Source organism: Eumetopias jubatus, unplaced genomic scaffold, assembly GCF_037043125.1.
Source record: "Eumetopias jubatus isolate StellerSeaLion01/CBP00866 unplaced genomic scaffold, mEumJub1_p1.0 scaffold_5, whole genome shotgun sequence".
NCBI lineage: Eukaryota > Metazoa > Chordata > Mammalia > Carnivora > Otariidae > Eumetopias > Eumetopias jubatus.
The window spans coordinates 18,598,171-18,614,315 of NW_028274811.1; the positions used below are offsets into that span (position 1 = coordinate 18,598,171).

Below are 16,145 nucleotides of genomic sequence, written 5' to 3' on the forward strand. Positions count from 1 at the left end.
CTCCTGCTGGGTCTAGCCAATTCTTAGAGATAGCAAAGGAGCGTGCCTTTGTTCTGCAGAGTAACTGGTCCAGAGCTATACTGCCTCTGTCTGGCCTGTGTATTCTAGGAGGCAGTCCTCTTCATTAATGATCCCATGGCTAGGTACGAGACGAGAGACCACCTGTATAGCCCAAAGACCCTGGAATTATTTGCCACCAGAATTATTCAAACTAGCAATCCTGAACTGTTGATCCTGCCAGGCCTTGGCTTTCTGCAGAAACTCCAATAAAGGCTTTGGCCTCAGCTCCCTTTCCTTTGTTTCTGTCTCCCATCACTTGACCAAAACATGATACTTTTCCTGTGACTCTCTGTCTAGGACCTGAGAGGATAATAAACTTTGTTTACCTGAGCCTCTTCTTTTTTTTTTTTAAAGATTTTATTTATTTATTTGACAAAGAGAGACACAGTGAGAGAGGGAACAAAAGCAAGGGGAGTGGGAGAGGGAGAAGCAGGCTTCCCGCGGAGCAGGGAGCCCGATGTGGGACTCGATCCCAGGACCCCGGGATCATGACCTGAGCCAAAGGCAGACGCTTAAGGACTGAGCCACCCAGGCGCCCCTCATGAGCCTCTTCTATGTCCCCTCTCGTGACTACCCCTGAATGACCCGTCACATAAAAGAACACAGAGCAAGGCTGTTACATATAGCTTTATGAGATACTATATCTGAAATAAGTTATTGTAACTTTTGACATAATGAAGTATACCACAGGAGTTTCAGTAACTGCTCTTATTTTTGTTTCTTTTCTTCTATATAGTTCATAATTCTTCTTGTTTGATTGCTTTTAAGAATTGTTTTATTGAAAATTCTGCAGGCCTTACAATATATATCAAATAAATATGCAGATTTGAGTGCATCCATCATTTTTATGCTTATTGATTTTCTACTGCTACTAACTGAAGCATATCATGGAACTTAATTGAGAAATGTAATAATAAGGAACAGATTGTGATGCTCTAACAAAGAGGTCCTAGAATATAGTGGTATTAAGCAAAATAGGTTTTTGTTGTTTTTTGCTTTTTTCATGTAACACAAACCAGAGGGAGAGCACCCGGGGCTGTCAGGGCAACTCTGCATCCTCAGTATATGGCTTCAGTCTGTGTGTGTAAGATCGCTCCTTTGGTTGCTGTCTCGCAGCTAGCCAGCCAGCAAGAAGAAGAAAATGGGCCAGGAGAGCACACATTCATTTTTGGAAGTGAGGAGGGACAAACCTTTGCTCATATCTGGAACTTAATCACCTGGCCACACCACCCTGAAAGAGAGGCTGGAAATGTAGTCTCTAGCCGACAGCCACTTTAAAACCGAGTCATTCTATTATTATAGAATGGAAGGCTTGGATATTGGTGGGCAACTAAGTTTGTTCTGTAAACATATACATACCTTCTGTAGAACATAGTTTTTTATGATAATTACCACCCAAATACCACCAAATTGGTAAAACCATCTTTTCAAGTTCAGTATAGCACAAAGTTCTACCAGAAATGTCCTTTGAAATTGGATTAAAACATCAGTTAATTGGAACCAGCCTGCTTGGAGCCTTGTCTTAACTGGATTCCCTCTACACATACATTCCCTCTCTCTCACTCATATTATACACATAAAGACATACTTTGCGTGTCATTTGTTTGTTCATGCATGAAACAAACATTGAGTAAAAGCCAAGTGTGTGAGGCTCGGCCTGTGTTAGGTAACACAAATGCATTGGTAGTATTGTTTCATCATTGTTCATGTTTAAAAAATATAATCCTCAGAGTTCAACAAAATTATTTAATGTTCAAAAAAAGATGATGCTTTAAGGGTTTAGTGCTTTCTGCTCTGACCTAAAAGTAGACATTTTATTGTATAAATGCCAGGAGAAACAGTACTTGTAGAAGAATTTGGTATATTTTGGTTCTGTGGATTTTGTATTTAACCTCACTTCTTGTCCTGTGGATAATTTTTCCTTGTGTACCTGTGACTAAGCATCATAGGCATAGTTGTGAAAAGATGATAATGTCTTGAGGAAATACAGATTCTGTCTTTGAACTCAAAACAATTATTCCTTTGTGAGACACCTGTTCCTCAAGATGAAGTTCCTCACTGTATCATTAAATGATTCACTCGGTGCTTACTCAGGGAAGCCTACAGTTTCATACGTACTGTATTCTTGAAAGTATAGATGAAGGCACATCTAAGTGTTGAACTAATTGACTAAAAATTTTTTTAGTTTTCTGGTATTTTTTTTTTTTTAAATATATATGAGATCAGCGAACACTTCAATGTACAGTCCTCTTGAGTTCCATCCCTGTGCCAGCTGTCATGGGTTAGGAGCCCTATGCTACATAGCATTGGTACAAATCCTTGTTTTTTTCCATCTTTTCTTCATTTTTATAAAATAAGGACAAAATTCAGAAGAGTATTATCGTATTTGTATGAACAAACACTGCTGTGTGTATCTGATACTGAAATTTTGCCTGGTTTTACTGCCATTCATTAGCTACTGTAGAAGAGGAAGTTAGGGGTATTATGGTAGAAAATCACATGTGTGAAAGTTGATGATTGCGTATTCTGTGTTCAGTAGTTATGTGAACAGGGCCAGTTACCATCACAATAAAGAAAAAACAGCTATCATTTTTTCTGTTTTTCTCATTATAAAAATAATACAGGCTTATTGAAACAATGTTGGAAATTCAGAAATCACATTCTGTTTTTTATTCTTTTTACTGTACTTGTGAAGAAACATGTTAATTTATGTATCAGAGATATTAAATCTTTGGTTTGTTACTTACCTGTTGTTTGTATATGGTAAATTTTTTTCAGCATACAGACGTTTAACATATTTTATGCTTTCCAGTCTGTATAAAGTCTTCTTAACTTTTTCCACCTTTTTAAAATGCTCAGAAAGGCTCCTATATATTGGGTGATTTTTTTTTTCTTTTATGATCTATATCTACATTTTAAAATATTCAGAATTTAATTTGGTTATAAGGTAAGACGTTAAGAACCCTTGTTCCCCTCAAAGTCGTTACCTAGTTTTCAGATTCAGTTACTGAATAATGTTTCTTTCTTTGTTTCATTTTTAATATATTCCAGATTTTTTCTGTGTTAATATACTTACTAGATTACATATGAGCTGTAATGAGATTACGTCTCATAATAATGAAGGATTTAAAATGAGATGGTGACTGGGAAAGGAATTTTGTATTCCTTTCTTTATATAGGAGTTCTGGTTTTGAGATTTATTTTAGCATGTGTTTGACTATTGATTTACTTTCTGAGTTGTGTGCCGTATTCCAGCAAAATAATAATCTTTCCATTTTTGTAAGTGGGCTAATGTATTTATTAGTATTACCTTCTACCCTGAATCCGGGTGAAATGCTAAATACGTCATTGAGTTGATAAATTTAAGATTTCCTTGTCATTGGGGTTTTTGCTATATAGTTGGAAGCAAAGACTTTTGCTTTATTTGAAGATTTATTAGAGAGAGAGCAAGAGAGAGCACGCATGCGCATGCACAGGAGGAGGTGTAGAGGATGAGGGAGAGGGAGAATCTCAAGGAGGCTCCCCACTGAGCGAGGAGCCCAAGGCAGGGCAAGATCATAGGACCCTCAGGAGTTGGATGCTTAACCGACTAAGCCACCCCGGTGCCCCCCCCCTTTTGCTTTATTTAAATATGTTATGTGCTTTTTTTTTTTCCACCCAGAGTAGAGTTTTGCATACTATCTCTTTAAAAATTAATTATTGGTAGAATCTGACGTTTTTTCTTTCTTTTTCAAGGGAAAAATTTATATACAAATGAATATGTGGCAATTAAACTGGTAAGTTCATGTTTCTAATTTTCCTGTTTTGTCTTTGATGATTAGCCTATATTTTAATTACTTTTCTGTTTTCCTATCATTTATAATTTGAGTGTTTACTGGGGAAGTGATACGCATAACTGGGTTTTTTTGTTGTTAAGCTGCAAGCATCAGCACGCCCCTCAAGTATGTGATAATGTATAGATGTCTGTTGTCTTTCTGTGCCACGAAAACTCAGTCCCTTTACTTTGATAGCATTATAGAATTTCGTTTTCGAATTTTGGTACGATTTTTCATTTAAAGAAGCTGGCACATTGGCATTTTTAACTATTGAAAAACTAGAAAGCAAAATTTCTCTTAACGATTCAAGCGTTTGGACAAAAGTGTCCTTAGTATTCAGGATTACATTCTTTGAAACTCTATTTCCAGGTAGCTTCCAAAATCTCTTTTTCTACTGATCTTTTTTATATGGTAATAACTGGCTCTTGTTTGACCTTCAGGGAATCAGAGATTATTGATGTGAGTGGAGGGTAGCAGAGAAAGCAAACTCCCATGGGACCTATCTAGAGTCCTAACTGTGCCAACTATGACAGCTGTAAGGCAGCTCTTCTCTGGAGGAATTGGGATCCGGGAATTTTTATGAGACCTAACTTTCTTCAGGCACAACTTTTCTTTCTGGCTGGCCAGCCAGGTTTCCCTGAGGTTAAGCACGGCTTTGTTTTTCCAGTCCGCTTGCCATTGTCAATCTTGCTTCTGCCAAAATAACCACTGTTATTAGGGTAATGTGGGATTAATATAGAAGGAGAGACTATTAGAAGAAGAGGCAACAGAGAGAAGTAGAAAAACTTTCAGGATGAGCTAGAAAACTGTACTCCTTAATTTTAAGTGTCTTTGTGATTGTAGACTGAGTTTTGTTTATTTTCACTGGGAAGTAAAGATGCACAATAGGGTTGTGACTCCACCAGGAGATACTGGCTGGCTGACAGGTCGTTTGGGACTGGCTTTTGCCTGGATGAGTTCACCATAGTTTTAAGGTCTGCTCCTTGGCTTTATGATAGCAGATCTGTTTGCTTTTAAGATCGTCACTGGCAATTAAAGGTGGATTTACGGTAACCGTTCAGTTCACCCAATCAGTCAAGCTCTCAGAGATGTAAATATTTGGAAGAATTAACTTCTAATTCAAAATGAGGTATTTTACTATTACACATCCACAGTGCCCAAATCAGTATAAACGTGTTTGCTTTCTGTAGGCTGATATGCATAGAAAGTAAGTTAAAATGACAAAGTTCTCTTCTGAGCATGAGATCAGAACAAGGGGCATTGGTTTGTGTGAATCACAATAGGGAGGCCGAGGTTGCAAGCATTGGACAGTGTCTGAAAGGGCATTGCTGACTTTCATTTCTTTGGAATTCTTCCTTTTTCCATGTTCTAGGCCAGCGGTCCAGGATCTAGACATTGTGTGGTGTTGGGAGTGGGGGTGGCACACAAGGACAGCAATGTGGCAACACCCGTATTTGGTGTTAGTGCTATAGCAGCGCTGCTCGGGGGCGTGGTTCGTGGTGCTGAACTGACAGCCTGGGGCATATCAACCACGGTGTCGCAGCAGGAGCCACGGCTCTAGGCTGACCTGTCCTTGTCTGATTCAGGCCTTAATTGGTAACCCTTAGGTCTTGTTAGCCTCAGATTTGGGACTTGTTTACCCTGCTTGCACCACTGGTGCCTTAGTAAACATTTAGTATGTCGTCTTTCATTCATATATACACGTGTGTACAACTCTTTTTAGTTTATCTTCATGCCATATCACTATCCCCTTAGTTACTGTTTCCCTCTTTTTTTTTTCAGTTTCCCTCTGCTCTGACTTACTCCTTTTTATAAAGCACAGTGATCAGCACTACATATAATAATTGTGGTTTCTTTGTGAAACTGGCAGTTTTTTTGGATCTGTGTCTAGTATTTTGAGGTTTAAGTATGACATATAGAGTCACCTTTGCCTTGAATTCATCCAAAAATATATTGGTAGGACAGAAGACATTTCATATAAACTATTGGACCATAGTTTGGTACTTAGTTTATTAAATATGTTTGTATATGAAATATAAAATTTCCTTATATGTTTTCTTGTTTGTGTATATAACATATAATTTTGTTCAGAACCTGCGTTAAAAATAATCACTTGAAAATGTTATGTCTCTCTACCTTCAGTGCCATCTGATTTCTATATTTTGGTACAAATAGGGGCATTTTGATAACAGTGGTGTTCAGAGAGCAGATTTCAGTGACAACTTTCAGTTCTGCTATCTCTTAGAAAGGTTTTCACATTTATTTAATGTTATCCTAGTTCATGTTGATAGTTTGTTTCTGGGTAATTTGTTAATCTGACCTCAGCTGGTACCCTTATCTGTTGTTGTTTGCACTTATCTAATAACCTGGTGTTCATGAATAATGAAAATGTCAGCCTGTTAGACTTTTGTTATATGGTGGTGTAATAAAATTTTACTGCTAGTAAAGTACTGGAATCAAGCTGAACTGACTCACCTAAATTAGATCTGAGTTTGTCTTTTTATCTAGGGAGTTTTAGTGAGTAAGTTATATATTTAATTTCACTGGTGATTGCATAAGTGGGCATTTTTGATTACATACTATTTTTATGGTTACATACTTTTTTTATGGTTACATACTTCTGTAGAGTTAAGTGAAGAATTTATAGGTATAGCACTCACTATGTGGAAGGCACTGTTTTAAGTCATATATGTAAATGTATGTATATATAATATAAATAATAATATGCATGTATGTATAATGAAAAGGATAAAGTTTTATCCCCTCTTTTGTAGAGGAGGAAACTGAGATGTACAAAAAGGTTAAGTAATTTGCCAAAGCCACTCAGCTAGTCTGTAGTAGATTTAGGATTCAGGCTCAGAAAAGTGTAGTTTTAGTGTCTGTCCTTTAACTATTCTGTCCTGCCTCTCAAGAGCTAAGCTCATTGTTTTCTCTTACAATAATGTTATGACTGTAATTGTTCCCCTGGGATTTCACTCATTCCTTATCTGAAGTCTTTGTCCTGGGTTATAGTTTTCATTATAATAGGTCTTGGTATAGATTTGTTTTTAAAGTTCTTTTGTTTGGGATCCACATTTCTCCTGAGTCTGTAGTTTGTTGTCTTTCATCAGTTCTCAAAGATAGCAATTACTTCTTCAGTTGTTGCTTCTGCTCACTTCTTCCCCTCCTGTCCTCCTGAGACTCTTATCAAATGTCTATTAAATTTTCTCAGTGTATTATCTAGGTCTCTGATCTTTTTTCTTTTTTTCTGTATTTTCCATTTTTCTTCTTTCATAATGCATTCCGTATAATTTTATAGAGGCATTCTACATCATTTTCTAGTTCTATAGATGTTTTCCCTTATATCTTCTAGTTTCCAAAATTTCTCTTCTATTGTGTTAATTTGCTGGCAGACTGAGTTTGCAAGTTCAATTATTGAAGTCTTAAAATTTTTTTGAAGTTCTTTTGATTTTGTTTAAATATTGTTACTTTGTTATACTTTCCTATTGGATCTTGTACAGATTTCCTGTTACTTTCCTGTTAAATAGTTTTTTTCTACAGATATTTTCACACATTTCTTGTTTATTACTTATATCTAGAGTCTCTTTTGCTTTTGTTTTTGTTGTTTCTTTGTGTGTGTGTATGTGTGTAAATCTTAAAAACATTATGTTGGGTGAAAGAAGCCAGACACACACATATAAAACATACACTGAAAAATGTCATTTATATGAAATAGAACAACAGATGAAACTCATCGAAAGGTGATAAAAGTCAACAAGGGACTGCCTCTGAGGGAAGGATGATGGGAATGTTCTGAAGGTTTTTTGAGGTGGTGGTTGTGGGAGTATATGTAGTTAACTAAGCTCATGGATGTAATGCTTATGAACTTCGTGTTTTATTGTAAGCTATACCCTAGTTAAAAAAGATTTTAAAAATATCTTGCTCCTGTCAAAATTTTCATATTTTCATCTTTGTTCTTTCTCCACTTGTCTGTGACGTCCCTTTAACCTAGAACCTTTACATGAGAAATACACAGCTCAGAGGTGAATTCTTGGGAACGGGAGAAAAAGAGTAAGGGCCACCGTTTTCCCTAGTCACGAATGTTTGGAGTATAATTTTCTTCAGAGTCAAAGAGTCAAACATAGAGATTTCTTTACTGCTTCTTCTAATAGCCAGTTAACCTTATGTACATTTATGGTATCAGTTGATTTTAATTGAATGTAAAGTTGATTTTTATTTGGATCTAATGTTAGAGAAAGATGCTTAGTAGAATATTAAATTATGAGTTTACACCAAGATTTATAACATTTGGGATTGGGGCCTAGTGATATTTTAATAATTTAAATATTTTTTGTTATTTTTGTTTATTTTTTAATTAGGAGCCCATGAAATCCAGAGCACCACAGCTGCATTTGGAATACAGATTCTACAAGCAGTTAGGATCTGGAGGTAAAGTCTTGTATTAATTTTTAAATTTGTAATGAATTGTTATAATAACTCTTTGGTTTCAAAGAATAGATTTTATTTTTTTATTTTTTTAAAGATTTTATTTATTTGACAGAGACAGAGATAGCGAGAGCAGGAACACAGGCAGGGGGAGTGGGAGAGAGAGAAGCAGGCCTCCCGCAGAGCAGGGAGCCTGATGTGGGACTCGATCCCAGGACCCTGGGATCATGACCTGAGCTGAAGGCAGACACTTAACGACTGAGCCACCCAGGCGCCCTCAAAGAATAGATTTTAAATTTGGTTAAAATGAATCACTTCTTAAGGCTATCCTTACAAGACATTTCCTTACTAGAGTCTTAATGTTCTCATTTTATTTTATTTTTTTTAAAGATTTTATTTACTTATGTGTCAGAGAGAGAGAGAGGCAGGCAGAGGGAGAAGCAGGCTCCCTGCTCAGCAGGGCGCCTGATGCAGGACTTGATTCTGGGACCCTGGGATCATGACCTGAGCCCAAGGCAGACGCTTAACCTGATGGAGCCACTCAGGTGTCCCTCTTTTTATCTTAATTATGACATTTTTTGGAGCTTACTGTGTTGGTGCTAATATGAATAGAGAACATTGTGAAAAAATTGAATTTGAGAATACAAGATGCATATGACTCCTATAGTCTTAGCCTTTTTGGTGATATTATAGTTGTTGAAATGACTTATGACATAGTGGTAGGTTGAAAAATGGCCCTGTAAAAGATATCCATATCATAATCCTTGGAACCTGTAAATTTACCTTTGCAGGTATGATGAATTTAAAGATCTTGCAATGGGTAGATTATTCTGGATTATCTTGGTATCCCCTAAACACAGTCACAAATGTCCTTGTAGAAGAGAGGCAGAGGGATATTTTATATACACAGAAGAGGAGAAGGCAAAGTGGCTACAAAGGCAGAGATTGGAGTGACAGAGCCGTAAACAGGGAATGATGGCAGTCACGCAAACCTGGGAGCGGCTTCTAGGATCCTCCCTCAGAACCTTCAGAGGAAACTTGCCCCTGCCCACACCTTGGTTCAACCTAATGACGCTGATTTCAGATTTCTGGCCTCCAGATTTGTGACAAAATAAATTGCTGTTTTAAGCCACAAGCATGCAGTAATTACATTGGCTGTAGGAAGTTAGTACTGGTGAATTTTTTTTTTAAGTACAGGTGTATTTTTATGTAAACTCTAAAATTAGTGAGAATGGATATTTTTTGCCATTGGAAAAAAACTAATGAGAACATTTCCTATAGTATGTTGCATTGCCTTTATGTGGAAACCTCTCACAGCTATACTTTTTCTGTTTACTTCTGTTCTGCTAACTGTAATGATTTTGTATGTGTAGTTTCTTATCAGGTAGGGATATTTTGTTTCCCCAGATTTAATAAAATGGAATTTTTTCATTTGTCTTTTTGTAAGCACATATGTTTACACTCTAGTTCATAGAGCTGAGCACTTCTTAATGCATTATTAATTTTGCACGTTCTCTTTTTCCAGCAGCATACTTTCCAAATGAGTAGTCACTGTGGGGACGGACAATAAGTTGACATTTTGTATTAATATTTTTATCACAGTAGGCTTCTTATCATGCACATCTAAGTCTGATACAGATAGCCGTCCAGGAGTTATCAAAATTATCACTGACAACTGAGATTTAAAGGATGGGGGAATAAAACTAATTATGTGTGAAACCATACATATTAGTTAGAAATAGCAAGTGCTAGAAAGCCTGAAGAAACTAAGTTAAAAAAAAAAAAGTTTATTGGCTCATCTACTGGAAATTCAGAGAAGGGACCTATTTATAAGATATTATTGTACCCAGGATTTCAAATACTGCCATCAGGGACGTTCTTGAATTTGTTTCTGTGCTCTGCCTGTGTGTGTGTGTGTGTGTGTGTGTGTAAGATTCATTTTCTGGTTGGCCCTTTTTATGAGATGGCAGAGGTAGTTACCAGTAGCCTAACTTAGCAGTTATGTCATTTCTTTTCTTTTTGTTTTTTTAGTAAAGATTTTATTTATTTATTTGATGGAGAGAGAGACAGAGAGAGAGAGGGAACACCAGCAGGGGGAGTGGTAGAAGGAGAAGCAGGCTCTCTGCCAAGCAGGGAGCCTGATGCAGGGCTCGATCCCAGGACCCCGGGATCATGACCTGAGCCGAAGGCAGACGCTTAACGACTGAGCCACCCAGGCGCCCCTCTTTTCTTTTCTTTTTTTAAAGATTTTATTTATTTAGTGGAGAGAGGGAGAGAGAGCGAACACAAGCAGGGGGAGTGGCAGAGGGAGAGGGAGAAGCAGACTCCCCGCTGAGCAGGGAGCCTGATGTGGATCTTGATCCCAGGACCCTGGAATCATGACCTGAGCCGAAGGCAGATGCTTAACCGACTGAGCACCCAGCCACCCCTATAATGTCATTTCTTTCCTGAAAATCTAGCAAAAGTTCTAGGACCAAATCTTACTGTCTTATTTTGTGTCCCATGCCTTTCCTTGTTTTAATTGCTATTTGATTGCCCAGACTTAGATCTTTTGCTCATCTCAGCAGCTACCTGAAACTCTGGGACTAAGAATGGGGCAAGGTGGTTGCCTATTGGGAAACTGAGGTGTTAATCAGAAGGAAGATTGGATGCTGGGGAGATAAAAGGTAATTAGATTGGTCATTACTAACATAGTAAAGCTATCAGTTGGAAAAATAGGATTGAACACTTTAATTAGAGAAGAATGAATAAGTCAGTTTAGAGTTTAGGGAGTCATTGAATACCAGAGGTACACTTAATTTTATTATTATATTCTTTGCCTTTTTTAACTTTAAAAGTTATGTCAGAGTAGTAATAAAAAGGAAGTCTGCGTCTTTACCACTTGAATGCCATAGGGCTGCAGTGTTCCACAGTGACAGGGTCCACCATGTAGAAGACAGTCAGTATATATCAGGTGCTCCCCTGGGCTCCATGGCATAGCATTTACATAGGTCAAAATATGAATGCTATTGCATGGAGCTGACAAAATTGTGAATATTTTTGAGTATTTTATGTGAATCATGTGAATTTAGGTTACTGTATAGTTTTTTATCAATCATGAATTTTAAAAACATTTTTGAGTGTCCCTGTGAGCTTTGTAGAAAAACAAGAGTTCAGTTGTTTGGGGGAGGGACTGATGATTTTAAATAGTTTGAATTTGGGGCTGCTGGCTGGCTCAGTCAGTAGAGCATGTGACTCTTGATCTCAGGGTCCCAAGTTCAAGCCCCACAGTCAGCGTCTAGCCTACTAAAAAAAAAAAAAAAAGAAAAGTTTGATTTTGGAATTGATACTTGAAAGGATTATATTTTCAGACTGCTCTTAATCATAAATAAGCCATTCAAAGTAATTTAACTTAGAACTCTCTTAAGGTACTTTAAGTTTTATTTAGGTAGCGGTTTGCTTGTTAGTATTCTCTTTAAAAATAGGTATAATTAATCAATATCCACACTATTTAATGAACTCCTAAGACTTGACCCCAAGAATATGGGCAGTCCACTTCAAAAGTGGGCAAAGGGCTTAAATAGACATTTCTGCAAATATATACAGATGGCCAATAAGCACCTGAAAAGATGCCCAGTATCAGTAATCATTAGGGAAATGTAAATCAAAAGTACAAAGATATACCACTTCATACCCATAGAATGGCTGTTATCAAACAAATGAAAGACAACCGGCAACCAGTAAACAAGTGTTGGTATGAATGTGCATTGCTGGTGGGAATGTAAAATGGTACAGCTGCAGACATTATGGAAAACAGTTCCTCAAAAAAGTTAACCATAGAATTGCCGTTTGATCCAGCAATTCCACTTCTTGTTATCTGTACCAAAGATTGCATGCTAGCAGATACTCGTATACCCATGTTCAGAGCAGCATGATTTGCAGTAGCCAAAAGGTGGGAACAACCTGTGTCCATCAGTGGATGGATGGATAAACAAAATGTAATCCATACATACAATGAAATATATTATTCAGTTTTTTTTAAGATTTTATTTATTTGAGAGAGAGAGCACGAGAAGGGGGAGGGTCAGAGGGAGAAGCAGACCCCCTGCTGAGCAGGGATCCCGATGTGGGGCTCCATCCTAGGACTCCAGAATCATGACCTGTGCTAAAGGCATATGCTTAACCAACTGAGCCAGCCAGACACCCTGAAATATTACTCAGTCTTAAAAAAGAAGGGAAGTTTGGACACATGCTACAATATAGATGAGCCTTGAGGACATTTTGCTAACTAAAATAAGCCTGTCATGAAAGGACAAATACTATGTGATTCCACTTATTTGAGGTACCGAGAGTAGTCAGATTGAGAGAGACAGGCAGCAGAATGGTGGTTGCCTGGGGCTGAGGGGAGAGGGAAATGGGAAAATACTATTTCATGGGTATGGAGTTTCAGTACGAAGTGATGAAAGAGTTCTGGAGATGAGTAGTGGTGACACTTGCCCAGCAATGTGAATATTTGCCTCATACCACTGACCTTTATGTTTACAAATGGTTAAAATAACACATTTTATATCATGTATGCCTGACCGCAATAAAAACAAAAATGAAAAGATGGATTTATTTAGAATTATTTATTGAGCTGTCTGTGAAAACATATATAATTTCTCTAGTTCTGCCTGTCTGGGTTTTGAACCCCATGTAAGTCCATATGTCTCTCGTTCTCTTTCTCTAACTGCCCAGCGAATATCCTTGTTTTCTCTCTCATTTGTTCACTGAATCCATTCTATACAGACAGTGGGACCGTACAGCTTTAGTGCATAGATGAGGGATTGCCTCTCTCTTACTACTTAGCTTTCTGTAGGATTAGAATATTGTGTTTTATACCAAGATCACTTTCTGTAGTAGCAAAAATGTAATATTTTGAATAGTCTTGTCACATCCAGTCAGCATTTCCTGAGTCAGATAAGATCTAGATTTGGGAGTCATCAGCACATAGGTGGTTTCTAAAGCTAAGGGAATGGTTGAGATCCCCCAAGGGAGAGTACAGAGCGTGACATGAGAAGAGAAACAGAGACAAAAGCATGCTGACCATGGTGTTGGGCACAGATGACTTTGTCAGTAACAAAAATCATGATAGCAGTAGTTTACACAAGTGGAGGGATATTTTGTGAGGAAAAATCAACAAGGAGTTTTCAGGTAGACAATTGTAGGGTTGATATAGCTGCTCAGAAGTAAGGCACTGGCTCTCTTTAGCTTCCTGCTCCTGTTCTTAGTATGTGGCTTTCATCTTAAGAGCCGGAATTTTTTGAAACTGAAGGGAGGGAGAAAAAGATGAAATTGGTGTCTAAATAAGGATAACTTCCAATTCTTTATCTCTTGCCTCTGTTCTTAAAATTTAGTTACTCATGTATGTCCCTAGGGGAATGAGAAATTCTGTAACCTAGAATTTCGCTCCCTCCCTTCTTTTCTCCTTACTTTTCCAGTGATTTTTCTCTCTTCCCAAAGACCTGTTTGCTCTTTTGGATTATCTTGTGCCATCAGTGGCACATCCATTCAAGCTGAAAACATTAGTTGCCTTTGATTTCAGCCAATTGGGATGATCCCAAAGTTCTGTCATACCATTTAGCGTAAAATCCAAATTTCTTTCTCTTTATGCTAATCCACTTTTTGGTTGCTCTCAACTTACTCTTCCTTGAAAAGATCTTATTATTTTCATCTGTCTGTATTTTCTTTTGTGGAATGTCTTTCTTTCTCAATGAATTCCTTCTTTCTTCAGGCCCTAGCTAAATGTCACCCCTTTTGCAATGCATTTCCTGACATTGTTTTTTTCTTTGCAGAAATGCTTCTTCTTTGACCTGACATTATTTTGAATATATCTTTAGTTTTCTTGTATCATATTATATTACGTTATTATTTGCTTATGTCTGTCCCCTCCATTAACATTTGAACTGTTTAAGGGCAGTGAAATGATGTATTCGCTTTTTTATCCTTGAAACTGAGCAGAGCGCTTGACAATTGTAGTTCCTTGGTAGATGGTTGAACTGATTTCTTAACTGATTTCTTTTTTTTTTTTTAAGATTTTATTTATTTGAGAGAGAGAGAATGAGAGATAGCACGAGAGGGAAGAGGGTCAGAGGGAGAAGCAGACTCCCTGCTGAGCAGGGAGCTCGATGTGGGACTCGATCCCGGGACTCCAGGATCATGACCTGAGCCGAAGGCAGTCGCTTAACCAACTGAGCCACCCAGGCGTTCTCCTAACTCATTTCTTAAATGAGAAAGACTGTTTTCTCTTACTAGATGTGAAGTTGTGATATATAATATATTCCATTTCAAAATTTCCTATAGTTTCTTTTTTTTTTTTAACTTCTGGGATTGGTGTTGGAAGTTTGATATACCAGTATTATAAAGATTGTTATATTATTAAGTTTTTAGTTTATTTCATTTCTGACATAGAAGCATAGTCATACCACTTCAAAAATTTTACTTGTTTTAATTTATTTCATTTGTGTATTATTCTCTAATTAGGCAAATTTAATTCCTCATTTTAGGGATCTGGAAGTTGAAGGAAAAAATCAATAAGTATTTTTTAAAATAACAGAAATGATAAGCCTAGACAATAGCCAGATAGTTACCTACTTAACTGAACTATACAGTTCAGCCATCTAAAAATAATCACTTTCTAGAGAAGCATAGTTTTAATTATTAGAATAATCCATTTTTTTTATTTACTTGAAAAAAAGTTTAGTTGAATTGTTGATACTTGATGAGAATGCATGGACTATGTTTTGAAATTTATGAGGTAATTTTCTCTGAAGATCAGTGATTCTGAGTATTGCTTCTTTATGTTAATTCTTCATATCAGATGGTTTTCATAGGCTCTGCTGGGGAAAACTTTGCAATTATTTATTCCTTAGCATTTCTTTATTAGCTGATAATCTTTCTAACAGAAAGTAAAATAACCTTTCTTTGTCATAAGTTACTGCTTACCAAAGGAAGTAGAATAATCTTTTTTCTGTTATAAATTACTGTTGTTGGCAATCTGCAAATATAGGAGTGATATTAAACACCCTGTTTGAGACCATGTGTATGTTAAATCATTGTTTCTAAGTGAGTGCCTTGGCTTTTTGATGTGCCCTGAACTATGTAGTTCTAAACAATAATTTGATAATAGCAGCAGTGGCTCTTTTTAAAATTACACCTCTCCATGGTATTGCCTTTCAAGAGCTGTTAAAAGAGCTCCTCTCCCTGCCTTGTACTGACCCCTCTGCCTTCTTGGTTTGTGCTTTGTCAAAAAGCCAGGATTTAGGTGTTGCCTGTGTGTTTTGATCTGGTTTACAGATGCCTCCATTTTCACATCCCTCTTTTCAAGACAGTTTAGGTCTGTCTGCTAGCTAAATATGTGTTGGTGAGTCCATAATGTATGGAAATTTGATCATACTCTTTACTTTAAAGAAAGGTTGTAACAGTACAAAGCTTTTAAAGCTGGCCGTATCCATTTGTTAATATCTAAAGTTCCTTTTATTCATTGAGAAGCCTGAGTTTTTCTGTGTTGAAGAAATTTAAGAAATTCTACTCTTTCTGTGTATCTTATGTCTATTTGAGGAAGCTGAGAGGAAAATATTGTAAAAACCGTGAAAGTGAAGTGAATATACTGATTAGAATGTCACCTATTGTATTTTGGTATTAACAAACAATAAAGAATACTGTGTGGATGAGCCAGTGGTTAGTGTAGACTTAATCTCAGCTCAGATAACCAACAGTTGATGTAGCAGCTTCTGAGAGTTCCCTTTTCTGTCTTAGCTGAATTGCTTTTAGAAGACCTCTTAAGTATACGTAATATTTCTCATTCCTTACGGAGGCCTCTCTGTA

The 16,145-nt window shown here is 37.0% G+C and overlaps 1 protein-coding gene across 5 annotated transcripts in view; it reads left to right on the forward strand.

Annotated features, from left to right (window-relative positions):
- CSNK1G3 (casein kinase 1 gamma 3) overlaps positions 1-16,145 on the forward strand; it is a 107,485-nt gene that overhangs the window by 38,925 nt on the left and 52,415 nt on the right. For all 5 annotated transcript variants that reach the window (XM_028103562.2, XM_028103558.2, XM_028103559.2 and 2 more), the window contains exons 3-4: positions 3,796-3,836; positions 8,234-8,303. In XM_028103562.2, the coding sequence (XP_027959363.1) occupies positions 3,796-3,836; positions 8,234-8,303 (111 nt within the window). The remainder of the gene's footprint in view (positions 1-3,795; positions 3,837-8,233; positions 8,304-16,145) is intronic.